The sequence below is a fragment of the Haliotis rufescens genome, unplaced genomic scaffold (genome assembly GCF_023055435.1).
Source record: "Haliotis rufescens isolate VD_foot unplaced genomic scaffold, xgHalRufe1.0.p SCAF_11, whole genome shotgun sequence".
NCBI classification, from domain to species: domain Eukaryota; kingdom Metazoa; phylum Mollusca; class Gastropoda; order Lepetellida; family Haliotidae; genus Haliotis; species Haliotis rufescens.
In genome coordinates, this window is record NW_025963791.1 from 43,612,966 (window position 1) to 43,639,885 (window position 26,920).

The 26,920-nt window shown below is 43.3% G+C and overlaps 1 protein-coding gene across 2 annotated transcripts; it reads left to right on the plus strand.

Moving 5' to 3' along the window:
• The first annotated feature begins 957 nt into the window (after nucleotides 1–957).
• LOC124126019 lies at nucleotides 958–26,634 on the plus strand. 2 transcript variants are annotated; one of them, XM_048392808.1, is made up of 7 exons: nucleotides 958–1,175; nucleotides 16,460–16,565; nucleotides 17,343–17,473; nucleotides 20,688–20,706; nucleotides 21,119–21,143; nucleotides 23,425–23,647; nucleotides 25,139–26,634. In XM_048392808.1, the coding sequence occupies exons 1-6, from the start codon at nucleotides 1,118–1,120 to the stop codon at nucleotides 23,629–23,631; spliced, it is 546 nt and encodes a 181-aa protein (XP_048248765.1). In that variant the 5' UTR covers nucleotides 958–1,117; the 3' UTR covers nucleotides 23,632–23,647; nucleotides 25,139–26,634. The 2 variants fall into 2 exon arrangements, with proteins under 2 accessions (XP_048248765.1, XP_048248766.1); XM_048392809.1 differs by lacking the exon at nucleotides 958–1,175 and adding an exon at nucleotides 9,057–9,080.
• Nucleotides 26,635–26,920: the final 286 nt, after the last annotated feature.

Below are 26,920 nucleotides of genomic sequence, written 5' to 3' on the forward strand. Positions count from 1 at the left end.
AACTTAAAAACAATGATAAGTCGTGTCACAACTGACAAATCAAGTGTACTATTTAGTCGACACCTCTATGATGGTACACCAGAGGTTATCATTAAAATCAAACCGGGATTTAAATCACTTTAATTTTTGAAAATTTTCCTGAACAAAAAGACGGACGCAAAATGGACTCAAATACCACTACCCTGCTACAGTTACAGAAATGAAAGATCAGTTTCAGGTGCGCCGCGACAATAAACCCGCCATTGTGGTGTACGTGTATATGCGTTACGTCATTATCTGTACAATACATCACGTGACACGTGACATCAGCTGTCGACAGTCATCAACTCAACCACAAGCAGACAGGCAAAGAAGAGGTGCAACAAAATGTGTCCGAATAAACTTCTCACAATACATAGGGTTGTATATTAAGGAAATTTATTTTTAAACAAAGTAAACTAAACTACGAACACACATACACTGGATACCAGATATCACAAACAATCCAGCATACGTAATTATTTTCTAATGATTATCAATACCTAAATCGTGTTTCTTGTTTGTTTGTTGTTTAACGCCGCACTCAGCAATATTCCAGCTATATGACGGCGGTCTGAAAATAATCGATTACAGGACCAGTCAATCCAGTGATTGATATCATGAGCATCGATCCACGCAATGGGGATACGATGACATGCATCAACCAAGTTAGCGAGCCTGACCACTCGATCCCGTTAGTCGCCTGTTACGACAAACATAGTCGCCTTTTACGACAAGGATGGGATGCTGAAGATCTTCACGGGTGCAATGCCGATTAACGTCCATATAGACAACGTAAATTTTACAAATGATTTAATTATTCAAATAATGTGATTAAAATATATAAATAAAGTTCAATATTTCCAAGTCCATGAATGGGTAGACCAATCACCCCGATCCCCCGACACACCCGTAACAACCCGGGGACAGGTAACCACGCAGCGCCTGTGAGACTGGTAACCCAACCCCACAGCCCGCGCCGACCACTCTATTGTGACTGCGGTGTGAGCTGTACGGCAGTGATCTAAGTGCCTGCATCAGACACGGACGGAGTACGGGCCGGGTGGCGATATCTCAATCTAGGATTATACCCGGGGTGATGAAAATGGCATCTCTACTGTGTGAGACGGTGTTGGTCTTCCTCGCCTTGATACCAGGTTCGTGGTGTTTTGTTTATCGACGTTTATCAATGTTTATTATTCCTAATATCAACCAGGTTGTAGGTTTCAGTGACAGTCGCGGTACGACGTCCTATCAACATAGCATACTACACATACCACAATAGGTATAGTAACTTACTGAACTGTTCACTCATACAAATATGACGGCTAGTGACGTGCGTTGAGGTGGTGAAACGCAGAGAATGTGTGTATCTTCACCAGGATAACAGACGACTGTCAACATTTAACCCGACAGTAACATGACCTATATATATTATTCACGGCCCACTTGAAATACCGATTACGTCAACTGTAAAATGTTTAATATTTTAACTTTCTCCTTTTTAAAAGTTGTCTTTAAAGGAAATATGTCCCTTACTGTTATACCGACCTCGTTGTAGCGCTAAACTCCTCCGTTATAACCTGAATGCAATTGTTTCCTATTGTGTTAGGGCAGTGATAGGGAACGGGTAACCGGTTTCGCTGTAGGCGAGGCCCTGTGCCGACGTTCTTGACTCACATCTACACCGCCCTGTTGTTGGGGTCCGGTTATTGATGTACACATGCCATCCTACAAACACGGTTCGGTTTATAGGGTGCGCACACTTTAGAGTGCGTGTTTTACACACACTACAGCAATAACTGCCACGAATCGTGATTCCCCCGTGACGGCTGTCAGCGCCTCGACGTGTAGGGGATCCGTCACGCTGGACTAAACAAGGAAGGAGTCCATTCACTAACGAGCGTAGACTTGCGTGACACCACCTACTGATATACTCCGAGTCTTAATAGCAGTGCTGACACGATCGCTGTGAACTTTACCTCGACAACGAAATACAACTGAAATATTTCAACCACATTGGCAATTGTTTTCTCACACAAGAATAGTAATCGTTGGCGAAACACGTGCTGTGATGTTTGTGTAATAATATTGTGGATTTATGACAATGAACATGTCTTTGTCTGCAAGTACTGTATATATCTAGGTACCAATGAATGAGTGAATTCTTAAGTATATACCTGACAATGTGTTTGTCTGCATGTACTGTATATATCTACCACGAATGAGTATTAAGTATATACCTGACAATGTGTTTGTCTGTAAGATGCTGTACATATCTACCAGTGAATGAGTGAATGTTTAAGTATATACCTGACAATGTGTTTGTCTGCATGTACTGTATATATCTACCACGAATGAGTATTAAGTATATACCTGACAATGTGTTTGTCTGTAAGATGCTGTACATATCTACCAGTGAATGAGTGAATGTTTAAGTATATACCTGACAATGTGTTTGTCTGCAAGTACTGTATATATCTACCAATGAATGAGTATTGAATATATACCTGACAATGTGTTTGTCTGCAAGTACTGTATATATCTACCAATGAATGAGGGATTAATATTGTTATGTATTTACCGGACAATATGTAGGAAACAGTAACTAATCTACAATAACAAGCCCTGATTTGACAAGAGACCCGTAGTCTGTGTATAATTAGTCTATGGGTCACATGGAATTTTCCTATTGATGCCACTGACTTACCACTCCGATACAGCAGTTGTTATTTTCCTTTGATACATATAGACGTGTTTGATGAAGCGCGACCACTACAAAGACGTTTTAAGATAAAGGATCATTGCCCGCGGCGGGGATTTGACAGACATTCCTGCATAACAAGTCCTTACTTGACCTCTGAGTCCATGCACCTAACTGTTTACGACCTACCAATATCTGAAAACCATTGTTTCATTATTATGAGGACACCTTCAGTCAAACCCATATTACATTCATTGTATTGTCATCAACCAATGTATGTACATCTATTTTCTGCATATAAGAAAGTACTCTTATATATTCCCATGTTAAAGATCAATAACAAAATATGAGATATATTTTTCAATGTGTGATATCTTGTTTGAAATTGATACGAAATATTTCAGTTTTGTCATAGAGCACAATCACGTACACATTCCACTCCCGGGAGGTTTACATTGCTTATCTATGAGAAAGTCACTTTGGTGACATGCCAGGAGATGTTCGTCCACAGCATGATCAAAAGCTGACCTACATATACACTATTAGGGCTGTAGATCCGACCGATCGGGTTCTGACAGACGGCCATGGTTTAGCCGTCCCCTCCACCGCGACCTGTACGCCCAAATGACGGTACACACTTCATATACTTGTGTACACAACATGATTAGAGCTTTCAAAACTTCACCGGGCGTGATATATAAATTTTCATGTCCTGAAATATGAACCTTTGAACAAATATAGGGATGAATCTATAGACAAATGCCTCCTGAGAAGTGCTAGCGTCTTGTCTCTGCAGGAAGGCCAGTACCGGGTAAAAACGTACCCTGAGTGTATTTCTATATTCAGTGTACCTCGCCTAGGTCATAGCCTGTTGTGTTCGACGTCCAAGGAATAGACGTGATAATGAAGTGATTTCTTATACACTAAAATAAATGATGACAATTCGATAAGATATATTTTACATAAAAATAGTCAACTTTGATAGTAAGTATTTGTTTCCGCCCACCTTTGGCTGGTATTGATGAAGACAATGTTGCCCTTTACTTTACAGTATCAAGTGATAACGCTGACATGTACCTTCCTACCGAAACCACGATGTAGTCTCAGTTGTGTGTTTACTTAAGAAATTGACGACCAGTGGGAGTTGTTTATCGCGCAATAGGTGAGGTGAAATTGGGTTTAACGTCGCGTCCAAGATTATTGTACTTATATAGCGACGTGCATGCACGTGTGTGTGTGTGTGGCTGCTTGTACTAGTCCGGACTGATGCCGATTTATAGTGCTAGCTCACTGAGATACCATGCCGCAGTTTAACATGAATACCCCACTCAGACACAGTATACTGACTCCGAGCCGACCAGTCCTTGTTTTAGCCCCTTAATGCCGAGCGCCAGACAGGGTAACAACAAGTACCATATTTTAACGTCTTTTGGTATGACTCGGTCGGGGATCAAACCCCGGACCTTCCGCTCTCCGGGCGGGCGCTCTACCACAAGACCACGGAGGCGGCTTATCGTGCAATAAAACACTAAAGGGAGAATAAACCATGATGTTGAGATATCAATATTTTGTACTCCTCTTTAAGGATGTCAATAAATTGTACAAGCATTAAAAACATTTACCCGTATCTACATAATGATGACTCCCCGAATACAGTCCGACCTCATCTTCCCGAGGCAAGAGAGTTAACTGACTATAAAAGTCCAGTTTCTACCCTTGCCGAACTAGGCTGGTATTATGGAGTTACATTTTGGCTGGACTAACGAGTCCATGCACAGTCCAATCAAAATCTCGCAACGAAATCGAAATCCGGTTCCTTAACTGTCGTGCAGATTTCGGTCGATTGCAGGATTTGCCAAGCATGTGCACCGCCAACTCGTTGTCAACAGATATTTTCCAAACCTTTTCATTTTTTTAATCAAGGTACTCGCTTGATTTGATGCACTTCGCGATGTAAGACCCGTTTTATCACAATATAGATCTTGATTATCGATCAGATCGTCTTGACTGTAAGCCGCCATTTTGTTTGAAACAAATGCGAGTGATTGAATCGGATTGGTCAATAGGAGAGGCTCAGAAGGGACATAACTCATAAAAACCTCTGGTGACGCTACGATCGAGCCCAGGAATTCCAGCCTAGTTCAGCAAGGGTGGGAACTGGACTTTTAAAAGTCAGTAAACTCTCTTGTCTCGGGAAGACGGTCCGACCTCGGCAACTCCATTTCATGAACAGGGGGGTTAAGTTGGGTATTCTCAAACTTTTCATGTCGAATATCTGCACCTTTTTCCCAATATCGATTGTCATATCTCACCCACTTCCGGGTGCGATCGTTCGGCTATTGCGTTTATTTGCGCTGTCCAGCTCATCTATGGGGAATAATTCAATAGACATTTCCCTCTCAAAAATAACGTCGTCCTATTTAGGACGTCATCTAGATGCGATCACATGTTCGAATCTCCAGAAATGACGTCATGATAGAACAATGTGTTATCGTGTTATAAACCACGCTTCGTTCTTCATTGTTCTTTGCCACTTATCGTGCACAATGAAATAGACGATAGAATTCAATTCATGATCGTGGCTGTATATAACTACGCAGAATATAATGGATCCTGAGCATGAACCTATATACTCCTTAGACTATACTGGATCCAAAGCATGCCCTATATACTCATTAGACTATACTGGATCCTAAGCATGCCCTATATGCTCATTAGACTATACTGGATCCTAAGCATGCCCTATATGCTCATTAGACTATACTGGATCCTAAGCATACCCTATATACTCATTAGACTATACTGGATCCAAAGCATGCCCTATATACTCATAAGACTATACTGGATCCTTAACATGCCCTAGATACTCATTAGACTATACTGGATCGAAAGCATGCCCTACATACTCATTAGACTATACTGGATCCAAAGCATGCCCTATATATTCATTAGACTATACTGGATCCTTAGCATGCCCTAGATACTCATTACTGGATCCTTAGCATGCCCTAGATACTCATTAGACTATACTGGATCCAAAACATGCCCTACATACTCATTAGGCTATACTGGATCGAAAGCATGCCTTAGATACTCATTAGACTATACTGGATCCAAAACATGCCCTACATACTCATTAGACTATACTGGATCGAAAGCATGCCCTACATACTCATTAGACTATACTGGATCCAAAGCATGCCCTAGATACTCATTAGACTATACTGGATCTAAAGCATGCCCTACATACTCATTAGACTATACTGGATCCAAAGCATGCCCTAGATACTCATTAGACTATACAGGATCCAAAGCATGCCCTAGATACTCATTAGACTATACTGGATCCAAAGCATGCCCTAGGTACTCATTAGACTATACAGGATCCAAAGCATGCCCTAGATACTCATTAGACTAAACAGGATCCAAAGCATGCCCTACATACTCATTAGACTATACTGGATCCAAAGCATGCCCTACATACTCATTAGACTAAACTGGATCCAAAGCATGCCCTACATACTCATTAGACTAAACTGGATCCAAAGCATGCCCTACATACTCATTAGACTAAACTGGATCCAAAGCATGCCCTATATACTTCTAAGACTATAGCCAGACACACTAGACTCTAGATCGGGTGGCCCACTGGCCCAGGTTAACGGGATCCGCTGATCGTAGGTTTGAACGCGATCCTTGGTCGTATATCATCATTCGTGTCTGCTTTGATACATAATGTTACTTTCACGTAAACAGTTCAGAGGACGATGATACGTACTGACTACTGAGACTGTCAATACTGTAGAAACGACACATGGAGACACGTGTCCGCTAGAGCTCCGGATACACTATGACCCCCAGCAACGTGCGTGTAACATATTGTATTTAATTCCTGATGTGGTCCGCCTGGATGTTCCTGGAACATTGGTAAAAGCGTTGTTACACATAACTTACATGAAGCGTATAAAAAACAACAAGAACATTCGTTGAGTGCGCAGTGCGATTAGCAATAAAATTCTGATACGTTTAAGGGTATCTTTCATATACTGACCGCGACAAATATAGAAACAGTGACAAACGTTCCATCGCGCGGGTTAGAAGTTATTTTTTGAATGCTAAAGTATTACTAGGCCTATATGACAGGTCATATATGATTCATGGGGTGAGTATGTGATGGGAGCGTATGTCATTGTCAGTAGCAACGATTGTTAACCTTTACCTGTAGTCCATACCCAGCGTCCTCAACTCCTAATCTCCTTGTTGGTATTATTTTATCATAAACGACTACCCACGGCAAGAGCAAACATATGATAAAACTAGCTTTCCTTAAGAACGTTGTCAGCTTCAACGCACTGAACACATAACTGATTCCCCATGTCGGTGACCAACTGTAAGTTTTCTACAACCTGCACGCACGACGGGTGTTAGGTGCAACGTGGCGAAAATATCCCCCTGCAGCGTCAACACCGGGTGTCATGTCAGTAGTGTGACGTCATTCCGGAATTAGGTTTGTTGATTCCACTTTCTGTGTTGTTTGAGTTTATCCCAGTGCTCCCCAACACGTCTGACGGACGTGACAGTGATGGACTGGATCAGACTGCGATGTGAGGAGCTGTGGAATGTCATGTGCCTGTCCCCGGAGGAAATAAGGCGTATTTGTAATGTGATTGCCCTGATATTGACCTTCACTGAAGCCATGTATGGTTTCGTTCAGATGTTTGAACGTCTATTGTATGGGACATTATCCAGTATAATATAATGTAACCTCACACGCTGCATCATACTACCGTAAAATACTGCATCACCGGGGCCTTTCAATACCGTAAATTATATAATAAGCCACATCACCGTGGATTCACTGAGGCCTTATAATATCCTGATATGCTGCCTCACCGCGACCTCAGAATACCGTAACGGGCTGTACCAGTCTCGTCACACTATACGGTGATGTTGCTTCACTCTATCGTAATGTACTGCAGTACCCCGGAACAATCCCAGCTGATCGCCAGAAACAGCCCCCTGAGATGACAAACATCACTTTGTTGCCCCTTATTGTACGTGAAATACCTTCAACATTTAGAAAGATTATATGCTGTCAGTGCTCCCTTTATGAAAGACAAAATAATGACTCCCAAGTCCCCACAATGCGGCACAATGCGCAGCTATTGGCGGCCAGCCGGCTTCTCGAATTCGCTGCGCCTTTTTCAGCCACAACCAGGAAGTGCAGCCCTATCTGTTCGTGTAACCTGATTCAGTTCCCTGTTGGCCCTGACAATAGCTGGGCGAAGGTAAGCTTGACTGCCCCCAACTACTGTGCAAGATATACATTTCTAAAACTCTGAACAAATACTCCAGAAACTCGTTTGGCCGCCACTTACTGTGTCCTGCGGTGAACGTCATATGCCCGTGCCATGTGGTTTATGCACTTGTCAATTACGTGGTCAAACCCGTTAATTTTTCTCGTGGTCAGACCCCGTCACTTTTCTAGTTGTCAATCTCAGGCACCTTTCTAGTTGTAAATTCCGGGCACCTGTCTAGTTGTCAGACCCGGGCACCTTTCTACTGGTCACACCATGGCACTTGCCTTTTGCCAAACACGGGCACTTTTAAGTGGTCAGACTATGGAACTTTCTATTTGTAAATCTCGGGCACCTGTCAAGTTGTCAGACCGGGGCACCTGTCTTATTGTCAGATTGGGGCACCTTTCTAGTGGTCAGACTGGGGTACCTTTCTCGTTGTAAATCTCGGGCACCTGTCTTGTTGTCAGACCCGGGCAACTGTCTTATTGTCAGACCCGCGCACCTTTCTACTGGTCAGACCTGGGCACCTTTCTACTGGTCAGACCCGGGCACCTTTCTAGTGGTCAGACCCAGGTACTTATCTAGTTGTCAGACCTCGGAACCTGTCTTGTGGTCAGACTTCACCAGTATAACACACACCAAAAGACGTTATTATCCTGATTAATATGCAAACATCGTGTTGATGTCATACGAGGTATCATTCCAAATCCCGACACACCTTCATCACAACATCCACCCAATATCAGTTTGTACTCCAACACGTTCTATGAGGTATGCGTCTGTGGAAACTAATATGGGTACCTATATCGCATAACACCTCACGGCAGGCCACACACGTGGGGTCCTATGGCAACCAATACTGAGGCTGCTGGTGCAGGAGTTCGTTGTCCTCGGACAGTATCTCGAAGGGTAGGATTTTCTTACGATTAGGAATGCGCTTGACGTGCCAGGCACCATGACAGTGGCGAGTACACGTCTCCATGCCATGGGTCCCCAAGGACGTCATCTCTGCCGAGTGTCGTGATTCAACATTGTAACGACCTTGCTGCTTCACATGGGTAGGTTACGACATGCACACATGTTTAATGTTGACGTCGTCACTGTCAAGTACGTGTCGGAAGACCTGTGGTGTCGGGTCATGCACGACTGGTTGTTGGGACGGATATGGCATGTACATGTAGGATTGACCTGCAGACAACGATCTGTCACAGATCGGGATCAGGGTGACATATCCTGTTTGACTGCACAGAATTATTAAGGGCTATAGTTAACACCTGCAGTTTATGACTTTAGGTAACATCTCTTCTTACCACTGCCTGCTTTCGCGGTGTCAATTAGGCAGGTAAATAATCGTGATAAAACATTAAAATGAAAAAGAGAATTGCTTGTCCAAACTCGTCCGATACTGATAGACAACTTGTCAAGATGTCAGCAACAATTTCTGATTGCCAAGACTTGAATAACGTTAAAAAACTTCACCAAGCTATCGATCTGGCTACTTATGATGGAAGACGGGCCGCTCCTAGAAACGCAAACCTTTGCTTCATTAATATTTCACCATGGAGAAGACATTAGTGCACCTAGTTTGTGTGCTCACTGACACTCTGACAGCTGGAGACATACAGACAGACACATTGGACCTCTTTAATCCGGTCATTGCTGTGTAATGACTGGATGAACGAGTACGTAGAAATATCTCTTCAGTTTCACATGGAGTTGGCTCGAATTACGGGGTGTGCGGACAAACAGGTTTTTACTGTTCTGATTGGCTTGACAAGCGTCGGTCAGCAGGTCAGCAGGTCAGATAGTATGCGACGGATTAATTTTTCAGTAAACCCTTGAAGACATACATCCGCTTCCTGGTCCAGTGGACAGAGCGTCTGCCGGAGAGCGGTGGATCGATCCCCAGTATCGTCATACCATCAAAACATGGTGCTTGTTGTTACTCTGCCTGGCAGTAAGGAGATAAGACAAGGACTGGTCGGCTTGGAGGCAGACAACTGCGTCTGTGACATCCATGTGGAACTGCAGTTCACCCTGAAATATGTTTAGATCCTAAACACAAACATAAACACGTTCCTTGTCCGTATATTTTGACGTGCTTAGGGTCTAAATGTGTGAAAGATCCTACACTTGTTTAGCAATAATACCATTAATGTGTATTCCGTTTAGGATTTTAACACATCACTAAACATGTCTTGTATGTGTATTTTGATCACGAGTTCACAGTGTTGAAGGCAGAAGGCGCAGCGCACGCACCTCTGTGTATGTCGTATTGTCAAATATGGTATATCTACAAAAAAGAACGAAGCGTTGTTTATTTCACGATAAAACATTCTTCTATCATGACGTCATTTCTGGGGATTCGAATATGCATTTACAACTTGATGACGTCATATATCGAACGACGTCAGTTTTAGGAGGGAAGTGTCCAGTAAGTTGTTCCCCATAGATGCAGCTGGGCTACGCAGATAAACGCAGTTGCCGAGCGATCGCATCCCAAAGAGGAGGACATATGACAAGCGGTGTCAGGAGAAATGGTACAAGTAATCAACGTGAGGATTGTGAGAATATGCGGGAAATACCAAACCAAACCATTCTATTCAGGGAGTCATCATTATTACAATTTTGGTAAATATTTTTCAACGTTGTTAAACAGTGTGGTTAAGATTGATATCTCCTGATCGTTGTTCATCGTACAATAAAACAGCAGGTAGAATAAACTACTCGGGGATGCACACCTCATGTATACAGATACAACAATACATCATTGTAATCCTGCATCCAGACAAATACAACAATACATCATTGAAATCCTGCATCCAGACAAATACAACAATACATCATTGTAATCCTGCATCCAGACAGATACAACAATACATCATTGTAATCCTGCATCCAGACAGATACAACAATACATCATTGTAATCCTGCATCCAGACAGATACAACAATACATCATTGTAATCCTGCATCCAGACAGATACAACAATACATCATTGTAATCCTCAAGCCAGACAAATACAACAATACAACATTGTAATCCTGCAGCTAGACAGATACAACAATACATCATTGTAATCCTGCATCCAGACAGATACAACAATACATCATTGTAATCCTGCATCCAGACAGATAAAACAATACATCATTGTAATCCTGCATCCAGACAGATACAACAATACGTCATTGTTATCCTGCATCCAGACAAATACAACAATACATCATTGTAATCCTGCATCCAGACAGATACAACAATACATCATTGTAATCCTGCATCCAGACAGATACAACAATACAACATTGTAATCCTGCATCCAGACAGATACAACAATACATCATTGTAATCCTGCATCCAGACAAATACAACAATACATCATTGTAATCCTGCAGCCAGACAAATACAACAATACATCATTGTAATCCTGCAGCCAGACAGATACAACAATACATCATTGTAATCCTGCATCCAGACAATTACAACAATACATCATTGTAATCCTGAAGACAGACAGATAAAACAATACAACATTGTAATCCTGCATCCAGACAGATACAACAATACATCATTGTAATCCTGAAGCCATACAAATACAACAATACAACATTGTAATCCTGCATCCAGACAGATAAAACAAGACAACATTGTAATCCTGCATCCAGACAGATAAAACAAGACAACATTGTAATCCTGCATCCAGACAGATACAACAATACAGCTTTGCATCGGGGTGTTGTCAGCTGACAGTAGGAGTGCCCGTACGTCACTAGTCAGGTTACCGTAGGTTTAGCAATATCCTTTTCCTATTACTTAATCGCAATTGATTTATTTTAAAATGCTGTAATTAATAGAGGCTTAATCATTGATTTTCTCGTTCAGGTTGACACTGGCATTGTTAACATCATAAACAACAATATACGAGGTTTGATTGATCATCAGCCTCAGATAGAGGGAATTGCGAAATAGTGAAATCCTTTGTTGTGGCCATCACATGATGCCATAGGGGTATATCAGCAAAACGTGAGGCATTTGAAAAATTGCCACGCCTGGTGTCGATGAAAATAATAACTTGATACAATCACCCTTGTTAAAGTCTCAACATGTAATTGCCGTGAATAATACACTAGCTGGGAGGGGGATGGGTGAGTTGGTCGAGGCGGTAAAATAGATGAGTAATCCAGTAATACGTTCACGATAATCAGCGTGCTGTCTTCGTCACGGACGTCATTGCGGTCTGGCACGATGGTGTAACGACGATAACCAATCATATTCTACTGCTTCGTCAACACCCATGATGCACTACAGGTGGGACAAGACACTGAATATGGGACAATACACTACAGGTAGGACAATACACTACAGGTGGGACAATACACTACAGGTGGGACAAGACACTACAGGTGGGACAATACACTGAATATGGGACAAGACACTACAGGTGGGACAATACACTGAATATGGGACAAGACACTACAGGTGGGACAATACACTACATGTGGGACAAGACACTACATGTGGGACAAGACACTACAGGTGGGACAAGACACTGAATATGGGACAAGACACTACAGGTGGGACAAGACACTACAGGTGGGACAATACACTAAAGGTGGGACAAGACACTGAATATGGGACAATACACTACATGTGGGACAAGACACTACAGGTGGGACAATACACTACAGGTGGGACAATACACTACATGTGGGACAATACACTACAGGTGGGACAATACACTGAATATGGGACAATACACTACAGGTGCGACAATACACTACAGGTGGGACAAGACACTACAGGTGGGACAATACACTGAATATGGGACAAGACACTACAGGTGGGATAATACACTACAGGTGGGACAAGACACTACAGGTGGGACAATACACTGAATATGGGACAAGACACTACAGGTGGGACAATACACTGAATATGGGACAATACACTACATGTGGGACAAGACACTACAGGTGGGACAATACACTGAATATGGGACAAGACACTACAGGTGGGATAATACACTACAGGTGGGACAAGACACTACAGGTGGGACAATACACTGAATATGGGACAAGACACTACAGGTGGGACAAGACACTACAGGTGGGACAATACACTGAATATGGGACAAGACACTACAGGTGGGACAAGACACTACAGGTGGGACAAGACACTACAGGTGGGACAAGACACTACAGGTGGGATAATACACTACAGGTGGGACAATACACTACAGGTGGGACAATACACTGAATATGGGACAATACACTACAGGTGGGACAATACACTACAGGTGGGACAAGACACTGAATATGGGACAAGACACTACAGGTGGGACAAGACACTACAGGTGGGACAAGACACTACAGGTGGGACAATACACTACAGGTGGGACAATACACTGAATATGGGACAAGACACTACAGGTGGGACAATACACTACAGGTGGGACAAGACACTGAATATGGGACAAGACACTACAGGTGGGACAAGACACTACAGGTGGGACAAGACACTACAGGTGGGACAATACAATGAACAATGTGTGTGATGTAGATCCCGTCTTACATCTGTGGGGCACCTGACGGCTCAGTGATTAGCATGACGTGTATCTGAATACATGCTTGTTGTCAGACTTCCATATTGCAGCAACAACCCAGCAACAACACCTGACTACACGGCTGGCAATCAGTGTCAAGCTATGCCCCCTGCCTCTCTAAAGTACATACCCATGACCCATGTCCCGGTGTCGAGAGTCGATAATCGTATGTAAGAAACGGACATGGTTATTGTGCAACCTATTCCTAATCCCATTCACTATTGTGAATAAAGCATGACTGTTGAATGTCTTGGTTTGACTGGGCATGTAGGCGTTATTGTTCATGTATTCAACTGGGAAATACCTCCTGGGTATCAGTGTTTATACATGACGGTTGTATACTATAACCTACTGAAGGAATAACAAACACATATCTTTAAGTCATTCATCGACGAATATTCACTTAATGATTACTTTGTTATAATATCGTGAATTATTTGACTCTGCGTCTGTATGTGTGAGAGGGGCCTGTTAGCAACACATCGCACTGCCCGTGTGAGACATTTTGTGTGAGACATTCTGCGTATGACATCCCACGTGTGACAGTTAGGACAGTTGACAGGGCAGGATATAGCTTGTACCTTGTTGTACACACACCCACACAGTCATCAAACATGACACGTGTCCATAAACATAGCATAAACAGCGGCCCGTACATCCTTGTCTACAGTTACTGAGTGGACTCAGTGGGCCTATAGTTTAACATCATGTGTTATTCCTCATTACTGATATCAGTGGGACTATAGTTTAATATCATGTGTTATTCCTCATTACTGATCTCATTGGGACTATAGTTTAACATCATGTGTTATTCCTCATTCCTCATTACTGATATCAGCAGGACTATAGTTTAATATCATGTGTTATTCCTCATTACTGATCTCAGTAGGACTATAGTTTAACATCATGTTTTATTCCTCATTACTGATCTCAGTGGGACTATAGTTTAACATCGTGTGTTATTCCTCATTCCTCATTACTGATCTCAGTAGGACTATAGTTTAACACCATGTGTTATTCCTCATTACTGATCTCAGTAGAACTATAGTTTAACATCATGTGTTAATTCCTCATTACTGATCTCAGTAGGACTATAGTTTAACATCATGTGTTAATCCTCATTACTGATCTCAGTGGGACTATAGTTTAACATCATGTGTTATTCCTCATAACTGATCTCAGTGGGACTATAGTTTAACATCATGTGTTATTCCTCATTACTGATCTCAGTGGGACTATAGTTTAACATCATGTGTTATTCCTCATTACTGATCTCATTGGGACTATAGTTTAACATCATGTGTTATTCCTCATTACTGATCTCAGTAGGACTATAGTTTAACACCATGTGTTATTCCTCATTACTGATCTCAGTAGGACTGTAGTTTAACATCACGTGTTATTCATCGGTATTGTGCCAAGTTGGACTATAGTTTAACTTGTTATTCCTCAGTACTGAGCTCAGTTGGACTATAGTTAAACTTGTTATTCCTCAGTACTGAGCTCAGTGGGAACACACAACTACACAAATGAAATGTTGTTTTTGTATCCCCTCACCATGTTCCACTATACAGCCACCCTGACAGCCGGCAGACACACGCTATTGAGCACACCTGTCTGTAATACACCGTTATGCTACACAATACGTGGCACAACAGAGATCTCAGAAGTTGTAATAGGACTTGATCATGGTTCAATCACAGGCAACACGCCCACGATGCAGGGCGTGTCCGCCCGGGTGGACTATGTTGGGGTTTCTACTGTATGTATTGGCTGAATGGTTAACACTGTATTGGCTGAATGGTAAATCTAATTTTAGACGTATACACATAAGATATTTTGTGAGAGGGCGAGGCACATGTTATCTTGTTTAGGTTCAGGGCCCGTCACTTCTTCCCACACTCTACTGCTGCAATAAAACGTTGTTAATCACAAACTGATATTCGACTCCCCTTTATTAAGTTAACCCACTCCACAGTTAAACGAACCGAAAATGTAACGTGATGGGCTCTGTGAATGTTGCTGTTAAAGGGACAGAATGACCAGAGGATGTCCTTCTACAAGAGGATGTATAGATACAGGTTTAATCATGTCTTGAAATACGTAGTTGACTACGTATGGTAAGTTTGAAGTGAACACAATTAAAATAATAGTGCCATATGTTCGTAGAAAATTCTACCATGACAGTGAAGAATGCCTGATTCTGATTAGTTAACAAGAGGATTCTTTTTAGCTACGGAAACCCCCTTTAAATATAGTGAGTCCTTTCACACAAACAACGTGTGCATGAATACATCGATAGCCTACATATCGATTCATAAAAATGGCTGCCGATCGATCACCAATAGGAACTGTAAAACATCGATATTTTCTCTATTGCACCCTTGGTCGCTAATAGTGCTCGGTTTCAAATTAGAATAAGAGGTATCTACTCTACAGTGGGACTACATCAAATTTCAAACACAGTAGGTTTATCCCCAAATTGAACCCGCATGTATAAATCCATGCCGTTCGTCATGTGTCTGTGGATATGTACTAGAGATGCACCTGTCTGATATCTGGGAACCTGTCAATGACCATGTAGACAGTAATCACTTCACTCAAGATCTGTGTATTCACGTGCAGTGACCTATGATCCTTCTTGACTGACGCACCATGGTAGGCATTGGTGTAAACGCGATGTTGGACAGTTTCAGATTGACGTATAATCCTACTATGTGAGCATACACCAATACCGACACAACGTGTGTGACAGTGTCTGCCGCTCGTACCATGTACACCGTCACTGAACAGATGGACGCACAAACACAACCCTTCAACAATGTGAATCTGTTTCAGGAATCACAGCGCAAACCAGTGATGTCAACTTCCTCATCGCCAGCTGCACAGTGGCCATCCTCCTCTTCATCATCTGTATAGTAATGGGAATCATCTTTTACAACTGGTAAGTGTCCCGCAGCCCTGGTAGTCACTGCGGCATACATTGCATCCCGGGCGTATGTTCAATTTGTTTGTTTGTTTGTTTTTTGACGCCACAATAAGCAATATTCCTGCTATATGACGGCCTTCGGTAAATAATCGAGTCTGGACCAGACAATTCAATGATCGATATATTGGGCATCGATCCACGCAATTAGGTTACGATGACATGCATCTACCAAGTCAGCAAGCCTGACCACCCGATCCCGTTAGTCACCCCTTACGACAAGCATAGTCGCCTTTTACGACAAGCATGGGTTGCTGAAGACCTATTCTACCCCGGATGTTCACGGGTCCAGACAGCATGTAAATGAATGTGGCATGATTACACTATGCATACGAACACACACCCTGATGGCTTCACCTGTTTATTGCAGTAAAAAGGTGTATATTACATATATTTAACAATTCCTGTTAAAACAGACAAACACGTAGGTTATATTATGAGCAACAATTCACCACGTCATGACCCAGTCAAAAGACCCAGTGCCTTGAAAACACCTATATTAGTGGTGGAAAACAGAACAAATGCTGGCCAATAGTATCTGTGATTTTTTTAGTTCGCCCCCACTCAATGGTACCTGCCAGGATACACATCCAGTCATCACTACTATCCTGTGTCTCAACTTTACTTTGAATACCAAAATCGCGTGAAAGAAGATTCAATACAGAAGATGTACATGTAGGATATCATATGTTTACGCATTCAGGTTGCCTGTAAAATACTCTTTCTTTTTGGCAGTGGCGCAATTTACAAATCCTTTGGATATGAAAAAATACCAAAGCATGAACTGAAGAGAATCGAAGTGATGAAGAAATTGAGCCGCCATTCGTCCGAGCAATACCTGAGTCCCCAGATCATCACAGACAGAGGTTGGTGTTCCTCCCCGTGTACCTGGCTGACATATTGACCCATGTTTTCCTTCCCGTGTATCTTGCTGACATATTGATCCGTGTGTTCCTTCCCGTGTACCTAGCTGACATATTGATCCGTGTGTTCCTCCCCGTGCATCTTGCTGACATATTGACCCGTGTGTTCCTCCCCGTCTATCTTGCTGACATATTGACCCGTGTGTTCCTTCCCGTGTACCTAGCTGACATATTGATCCGTGTGTTCCTCCCCGTGCATCTTGCTGACATATTGACCCGTGTGTTCCTCCCCGTGTATCTTGCTGACATATTGACCCGTGTGTTCCTCCCCGTGTACCTAGCTGACATATTGACCCGTGTGTTCCTCCCCATGTACCTGGCTGACATATTGACCCGTGTGTTCCTCCCCATGTACCTGGCTGACATATTGACCCGTGTGTTCCTCCCCGTGTACCTTGCTGACATATTGACCCGTGTGTTCCTCCCCGTGTATCTTGCTGACATATTGACCCGTGTGTTCCTCCCCATGTACCTGGCTGACATATTGACCCGTGTGTTCCTCCCCGTGTACCTTGCTGACATATTGACCCGTGTGTTCTTCCCCGTGCATCTTGCTGACATATTGACCCGTGTGTTCCTCCCCGTGTACCTTGCTGACATATTGACCCATGTTTTCCTCCCCGTGTATCTTGCTGACATATTGACCCGTGTGTTCCTCCCCATGTACCTTGCTGACATATTGACCCGTGTGTTCCTCCCCGTGCATCTTGCTGACATATTGACCCGTGTGTTCCTCCCCGTGTATCTTGCTGACATATTGACCCGTGTGTTCCTCCCCGTGTACCTTGCTGACATATTGACCCGTGTGTTCCTCCCCATGTACCTTGCTGACATATTGACCCATGTTTTCCTCCCCGTTCATCTTGCTGACATATTGACCCGTGTGTTCCTCCCCATGAACCTTGCTGACATATTGACCCGTGTGTTCCTCCCCGTGTACCTTGCTGACATATTGACCCGTGTGTTCCACCTCGTGTACCTTGCTGGTATATTGACCCGTGTATTCCTCCCCGTGTACCTTGCTGACATATTGACCCGTGTGTTCCTCCCCGTGTACCTTGCTGACATATTGACCCGTGTGTTCTTCCCCGTGCATCTTGCTGACATATTGACCCGTGTGTTCCTCCCCGTGTACCTTGCTGACATATTGACCCATGTTTTCCTCCCCGTGCATCTTGCTGACATATTGACCCGTGTGTTCCTCCCCATGTACCTTGCTGACATATTGACCCGTGTGTTCCTCCCCGTGTACCTTGCTGACATATTGACCCGTGTGTTCCTCCCCGTGTACCTTGCTGACATATTGACCCGTGTGTTCTTCCCCGTGCATCTTGCTGACATATTGACCCGTGTGTTCCTCCCCGTGTACCTTGCTGACATATTGACCCGTGTGTTCCTCCCCGTGCATCTTGCTGACATATTGACCCGTGTGTTCCTCCCCGTGTACCTTGCTGACATATTGACCCGTGTGTTCTTCCCCGTGCATCTTGATGACATATTGACCCGTGTGTTCCTCCCCGTGCATCTTGCTGACATATTGACCCGTGTGTTCCTCCCCGTGCATCTTGATGACATATTGACCCGTGTGTTCTTCCCCGTGCATCTTGATGACATATTGACCCGTGTGTTCTTCCCCGTGCATCTTGCTGACATATTGACCCGTGTGTTCCTCCCCGTGTACCTAGCTGACATATTGACCCGTGTGTTCCTCCCCGTGCATCTTGCTGACATATTGACCCGTGTGTTCCTCCCCGTGTACCTTGCTGACATATTGACCCGTGTGTTCTTCCCCGTGCATCTTGATGACATATTGACCCGTGTGTTCCTCCCCGTGCATCTTGCTGACATATTGACCCGTGTGTTCTTCCCCGTGCATCTTAATGACATATTGACCCGTGTGTTCCTCCCCGTGCATCTTAATGACATATTGACCCGTGTGTTCCTCCCCATGTACCTTGCTGACATATTGACCCGTGTGTTCCTCCCCGTGTATCTTGCTGACATATTGACCCATGTTTTCCTCCCCGTGCATCTTAATGACATATTGACCCGTGTGTTCCTCCCCATGTACCTTGCTGACATATTGACCCGTGTGTTCCTCCCCGTGCATCTTGCTGACATATTGACCCGTGTGTTCCTCCCCGTGCATCTTGCTGAAATATTGACCCGTGTGTTCTTCCCCGTGTACCTTGCTGACATATTGACCCGTGTGTTCCTCCCCGTGTACCTTGCTGACATATTGACCCGTGTTTTCCTCCCCGTGCATCTTGCTGACATATTGACCCGTGTGTTCCTCCCCATGTACCTTGCTGACATATTGACCCGTGTGTTCCTCCCCGTGCATCTTGATGACATATTGACCCGTGTGTTCCTCCCCGTGTACCTAGCTGACATATTGACCCGTGTGTTCCACCTCGTGTACCTTGCTGGTATATTGACCCGTGTATTCCTCCCCGTGTACCTTGCTGACATATTGACCCGTGTGTTCCTCCCCATGTACCTGCCTGACATATTGACCCGTGTGTTCCTCCCCATGTACCTTGCTGATATATTGATCCGTGTGTTCCTCCCCGTGTACCTTGCTGACATATTGACCCGTGTGTTCCTCCCCATGTACCTGGCTGGTATATTGATCCGTGTGTTCCTCACCGTGTCCCAGGCGGATATATGTCAATTTTTGTCACATATAACTGTAAGGCCACAGGCCGATAGTACAGAATACATGATAATGTGGAAGCCGTTAAAATGTTACAAGGACTCATTTCTTAATAACATGGCATGATACATATAAAGAGATAGATTTTGTATAGCCATTTTGCTCACATGTGAGCTTGTAACTTGTATTTATTTGGTTGTACATTGTATATTTGTCAATATATTTGTCCTTAAATTAATCGTCGACGACATTTAAGGAATATTGTCTGCATAATCTTAAATATTTTGTTATTTTGTGTGCATGCCAACTACAACCATTAACCTGTGTGAGCTGCATCTTATTTGTGTTAATGGTATTCTGCATCATTAACAGGTGGATATACTGACACGTGTGTTCCTCATTTGTTTTCAATATCTTGTAAATAAATGTTTCTGTGTTGATGTATACTATCTGAGCTACCTGATTCAAATGTGACGTAATCATTGTGTGTTTCACTTTCAGGTTCCTGGATTCAAAGATGGTACGTATTGATACGCCTTGCACGTTCATTTACTGTCAGGCCAAACCACTGCACGGAGTGTTAGCTGAGCTGACAGATAGTGATTTGCCGTACGCTTCTACTCGCACGGATACAAACATAATCCACTGAAAGACTGGCAAATAATCAGCAGGGGGAACATAACGCGCATGCGTGACCTATAGACCCAAGGGAGGGTATGGGCTGGTTTGTTTTCAAAAAGGGCTTTTGTTTCTTGTACGAAACACAAACAAATTTATAAGCAGCACAAAGGTATAGATGTAAGGTCATTAAATCTATAATTAATTGTATGGAACATCTATGTAAAGCGACCTTCTCTAATGTGTGACGCTGACGCCTCTTTTAGGGACAGAGGAATCGTGCAACGATATAACCATGGTCTTTTGTTTTACAGGAGTGATGATCACGTAGAAGAGAGGGTAAGAAATCAGACGCGTCACTGATGTGTCTCACCCTCATCGACGTGCACATGTAGCTTGTAATAACTCACCCTCATCGGCGTGCACATGGAGCTTGTCATAACTCACCCTCATCCACATGCACATGTAGCTTGTCATACCTCACCCTCATCCACGTGAACATGTAGCTTGTCATACCTCACCCTCATCCACGTGCACCTGTTGTCATAACTCACCCTCATCCACGTGCACATGCAGCTTGTCATAACTCACCCTCATCCACATGCACATGTAGCTTGTCATACCTCACCCTCATCCACGTGCACATGTAGCTTGTCATACCTACCCCTCATCCACGTGCACCTGTTGTCATACCTCTCTCTCATCCACGTGCACATGTAGCTTGTTATAGCTCACACTCATCCACGTGACCTGTTGTTATAGCTCACTCTCATCCACGTGACCTGTTGTTATAGCTCACACTCATCCACATGCACATGTGGCGTGTCATACCTAACCCTTATCCACGTGCACCTGTTGTCATACCTAACCCTAATCCACGTGGACATGTAGCTTGTCATACCTCACCCTCATCCACGTGCACATGCAGCTTGTCATACCTCACCCTCATCCACGTGCACATGTAGCTTGTCATACCTAACCCTCATCCACGTGCACATGTAGCTTGTCATACCTAACCCTCATCCACGTGCACATGTAGCTTGTCATACCTCACCCTCATCCACATGCACATGTAGCTTGTCATAACTCACCCTCATCCACGTGCACATGTAGCATGTCATACCTCACCCTCATCCACGTGCACATGTAGCTTGTCATACCTTACCCTCATCCACGTGCACATGTAGCATGTCATACCTCACCCTCATCCACGTGCACATGTAGCTTGTCATAACTCACCCTCATCCACGTGCACATGTAGCTTGTCATACCTTACCCTCATCCACGTGCACATGTAGCTTGTCATAACTCACCCTCATCCACGTGCACATGTAGCTTGTCATACCTTACCCTCATCCACGTGCACATGTAGCTTGTCATAACTCACCCTCATCCACGTGCACATGTTGCTTGTTATAGCTCACACTCATCCACGTGACCTGTTGTTATAGCTCACCCTCATCCACGTGCACATGTAGCTTGTCATACCTAACCCTCATCCACATGCACATGTAGCTTGTCATACCTCACCCTCATCCACGTGGACATGTAGCTTGTCATATCTCACCCTCATCCACGTGCACATGTAGCTTGTTATACAAAACCCTCGCCCACGTGACCTGCTGTTATAGCTCACACTCATCCACGTGACCTGTTGTTATAGCTCACCGTCATCCTTGTGCACATGTAGCCTGTATTCCCCCCCCCTATACCCGCGTCCACTTGATGACGTCCACATCCCTACTACTTTACTTTCGCGGAATTGAGCGGAGGCTAACTCAAGGGAGGTAATTCTGATAAGTTTACGAACACTGAATGCCGAGTTATAGAGGTGTTCTCAAAATCTACACATTCCTCTTCCTTACGGAAACCTTTGAGGGCCATTTGTTTTTTTAATTGTTTCTTGAAATTGCAAGATACTAACTTGAAAGTTAAATATGTTTAAATTTCAAAACACTTAGTTGAAATTTCAAGATAATGACACCAACATAACATTTTGAAATTTCAACTTGATATCTTGAAAATTCAAGAAGAAAAAAGAAAAAGAAACTAATGGCCCTAAAATGCTTCCGTTCTTTCTATAAAAGGTCACAGACAAGAATTCCTCTACTTACTGAACCGACAATTGATGGAATCAATCGCCTCTCAGTTGTTGCAGAAACGGCGGCGGGGGACATAAGTTATCTGACTGTCTGCAGTCATAACAAACTACTTCCCTTTTCCTTCGTTGTGAATACATGGAACCAACTCTTATAAAGTCAACGTTGAGTTCCATGAAGACATGAGGCAACTAAAAGGATCGTGTGGTCAGGCTCGCTGACCTGGCTGATGCATGTCATCGTATCCCAATTGCGTGGATCGATGCTCATGATATCAAGCACTGGATTGTCTTGTCCAGATTCGATTATGTACAGACCGCCGTCATATAGCTGGAATATTGCTGAGTGCGGCGTTAAACAACAAACAAACAAAACAGATGGCTGACTGTTGAGGTGTGTACGTGCAGAGAGGTCTGTCATGATGCAAGGGTCATTGACCTACAAGTGTCGGTTTAAAAATTGAATTTAAATTTAGTACAATGCACAGATTGTAGTGATGGATCTCCCTCTGTTGTGGGCAGGATGCGGTGATGCAGTTAGGACCTGAAGCTCCGGAGCCTGAATATCGGATCGAGACGACACTGGAGGACAGCGTCACCGATATCGACGTCCCCGAAGGCCTTTACGCCAGCGTTAACAAGTCCGGCATCGTACGACAGTCATCGTCCAGTGGAAATGAAGCTGCCACCGGCAGCGCCGTCCTGAGAGACTGCACGGCACTGCTGTGATCCGGAGCCGACCAGGGTAGGAGTGTTGTAGAGTCACCTATCACTGTTGGGTGTGACAAGACTAAGCAATGAGGTCACTCAGTCAGGGAATGTAGGAGGGACGCTGGGTTAAATATAAAATAAGTTAAAAAAACCAACAACTTTTTTCATGGTCATGGCGATGTTTAAACAGAACCGTTTTTTAATGTCCCCTTTACCATTCGTTATCTGGCTGTAGAAACACAGAGGAAGCTGACCATTACAACAAACTAGACCCAACTTTTCACAGCCCTTAAATAGGTCAGCGATGGAAATGGTATTTCACACAGCCCTTTGATCTTTTCACTGATGTACTTTAGAGAGGCCCAGACGATACACACAAAGCGCCCGTACAATCTCCAGATTGTGCGTAGCTTCACGTTGACAGATGCGGCTTCACATGACAACAGTGCAATCCGTTTACACCTATAAATGCTGTGTTTAGCTGTATTAATGCAATAGAAGACCAGTTGTCGGAATGTTAAGAAGTGTATGTCAGTCCCCGAGGAACTGTATGTTGTTTAAGGGCTTTCTTCAACACAGTACGCAGACGCACTGACAATGTAAATCGCATTGTGTGGAGGGTCTCAGCGCTCATCAAACAAAATTGACCCGGGCTTGTTTTTTTTAATCTTGGTGTCTGAACGCAACAGGATACCGTGGCTGGGCCTTATAAACCTACTGCTATCTTTGTCTGTTGTATTGCAGGTCCTATGTTTCTATCCGGAAAAAACTCACGGGAGGTTTTATATATTCCTAATAGAACCTCATTCCGGGTATGAGGTTTTACTTTTTACCAGTAAGACCTGGTATGAGTTTGTTTGTGTTTCACGTTTTGCTTGTAAGACCTGATGATTTGAGTAGCAGATATAATTTGGACTTCGTGTTTAAAACGTCCATTTTTCTAATCTCGAAGACATTAAATGAAAGTTTTTCATAATGGGTGACGATTATAGAGCCTTCAACCTCACATATAATGTTAAGTTTTATACCCCGCTGTTTTCCCACTGAGCTGCTGGGGCAGATGATGAGAGAATGTTCAATTTTAGATATCATGACTTAGCTTTGTCAGTGCTGCACGTGTTCTTTCTCTCGCACGCTTTGATCGCATTCCTTTTATACCGCGACACCCTGTATTATTTCACTAAAAGATATATCGATGTTTTCTTATATTTTCTGGTATTTCTCGCATTTAGACGGTTTATAAGTGAGATAAAGCACTTTTCCTCGGTTATGGTCGAGACAGTGAGACCTCGACAGTCGGGTATCGGCAATGTAAGACCTCGGAACTTCGCATCCTGGCTGATGGTGATCAGTAGTATTGTTGCCGTAGTGTTTCTCTGGCATCTAGTAGTAGGACTGACCTTCTCAGTGGATGGTCCGTCCCGTGATTAACAGCCACTCTCTCTGTCGTTAATTTGTTGAAGCCAGGAACACAAATGTTGGAGCTAAGGAATCAATTTCTTTAACATTTTTATTTTCGTTTCAGCTTGAGGTCATTGTCACAATGTCACGTGCATCATTAGCCAAGCATCGTGAAAGAAACATATCTCCTGACCACCACCGTCCAGCCTTTACTGTACCGCTGACGTCACTTTGTCACCAGCTGCTGGGAAAGTACTGGATCCTACCCGATATGTGCTGACGGGTGGAGCTTAGTTTTCTGGAAATGTTTTCAAAGTTTTTTCTTCCATTGATTATACATATGTACATATGGTTGCCATATACATGCGGGATAGCGTACTCTTTGATTGTCATGGTGGTTCGTAGATACGTTACATATTCTCTGACTATAATCATGTTTACATATGAATATTGATGCATGTACGACGGACGTCACACAGTGCCAAATAGATAACTGTACCGTCAATGTAGAACGTCATCTCTCCTGACTGTACTTGGTAAACCTTCGTCTGTAGGTGAGCAGTTTGTGCCAATCTATCGATAATGGCTTCTATTTAAACAGCATTACGCGTGACCTAAAACAAGAACGGTTCTCTGTTCTTTTCTCAGTTCAACGCCAGACGGTATCCTCACAAAGGTGTTGAGATTGCTTTTCTGGGGGTGGGGATGGGGTTCGGGGGTGGGGGAGGGTTGGGATGCTCACGAGCTTTGGACTACTACGTCACAGCACTACATGCGCGTGGTAATGTCACGCTGTTTCCATATACGCAATAAAGCAATAGAGTCAGTGACACATTTTGTATTTTGTTTTAGATAAGAATGTATAATATATTTCCGTTGACGACCACGTCGGTTTATCCTGTTGATAGGTCAGTGAATATGTTTGTTATGCTGACGCTGAACGTATCAACAGGTCAAAACAGTATTCGTTGTATGTGATAAGATGCTGCATTCTGTCCGGATGCCTGTCTGTGAAGGAGACATGACGTGTGTGACTACATTGGACAGATCCTCTACTGCAGCGAGGGACACGGCTGTAATAACAATACGTATTGCTTGCAACAGTCTCTACCGTTTGTGAACAGTCCATGTGGACATTGTAAACAGATTGTGTACATTTTGTGTACGGATTGTAAACAGTTTATGTACGGATTGTAAACAGTTTATGTACGGATTGTAAACAGTTTATGTACGGATTGTAAACATTTTGTGTACGGATTGTAAACAGTTTATGTACGGATTGTAAACAGTTTATGTACGGATTGTAAACAGTTTATGTACGGATTGTAAACAGTTTATGTACGGATTGTAAACAGTTTGTGTACGGATTGTACAGTTTTTGTACGGATTGTAAACAGTTTATGTACGGATTGTACAGTTTGTGTACGGATTGTAAACAGTTTATGTACGGATTATAAACAGTTTATGTACGGATTGTAAACAGTTTATGTACGGATTGTAAACATTTTGTGTACGGATTGTAAACAGTTTGTGTACGGATTGTAAACAGTTTATGTACGGATTGTAAACAGTTTATGTACGGATTGTAAACAGTTTATGTACGGATTGTAAACAGTTTATGTACGGATTGTAAACAGTTTGTGTACGGATTGTACAGTTTTTGTACGGATTGTAAACAGTTTATGTACGGATTGTACAGTTTGTGTACGGATTGTAAACAGTTTATGTACGGATTGTAAACAGTTTATGTACGGATTGTAAGGATTGTAAACAGTTTATGTACGGATTGTAAACAGTTTGTGTACGGATTGTACAGTTTTTGTACGGATTGTAAACAGTTTATGTACGGATTGTACAGTTTGTGTACGGATTGTAAACAGTTTATGTACGGATTGTAAACAGTTTA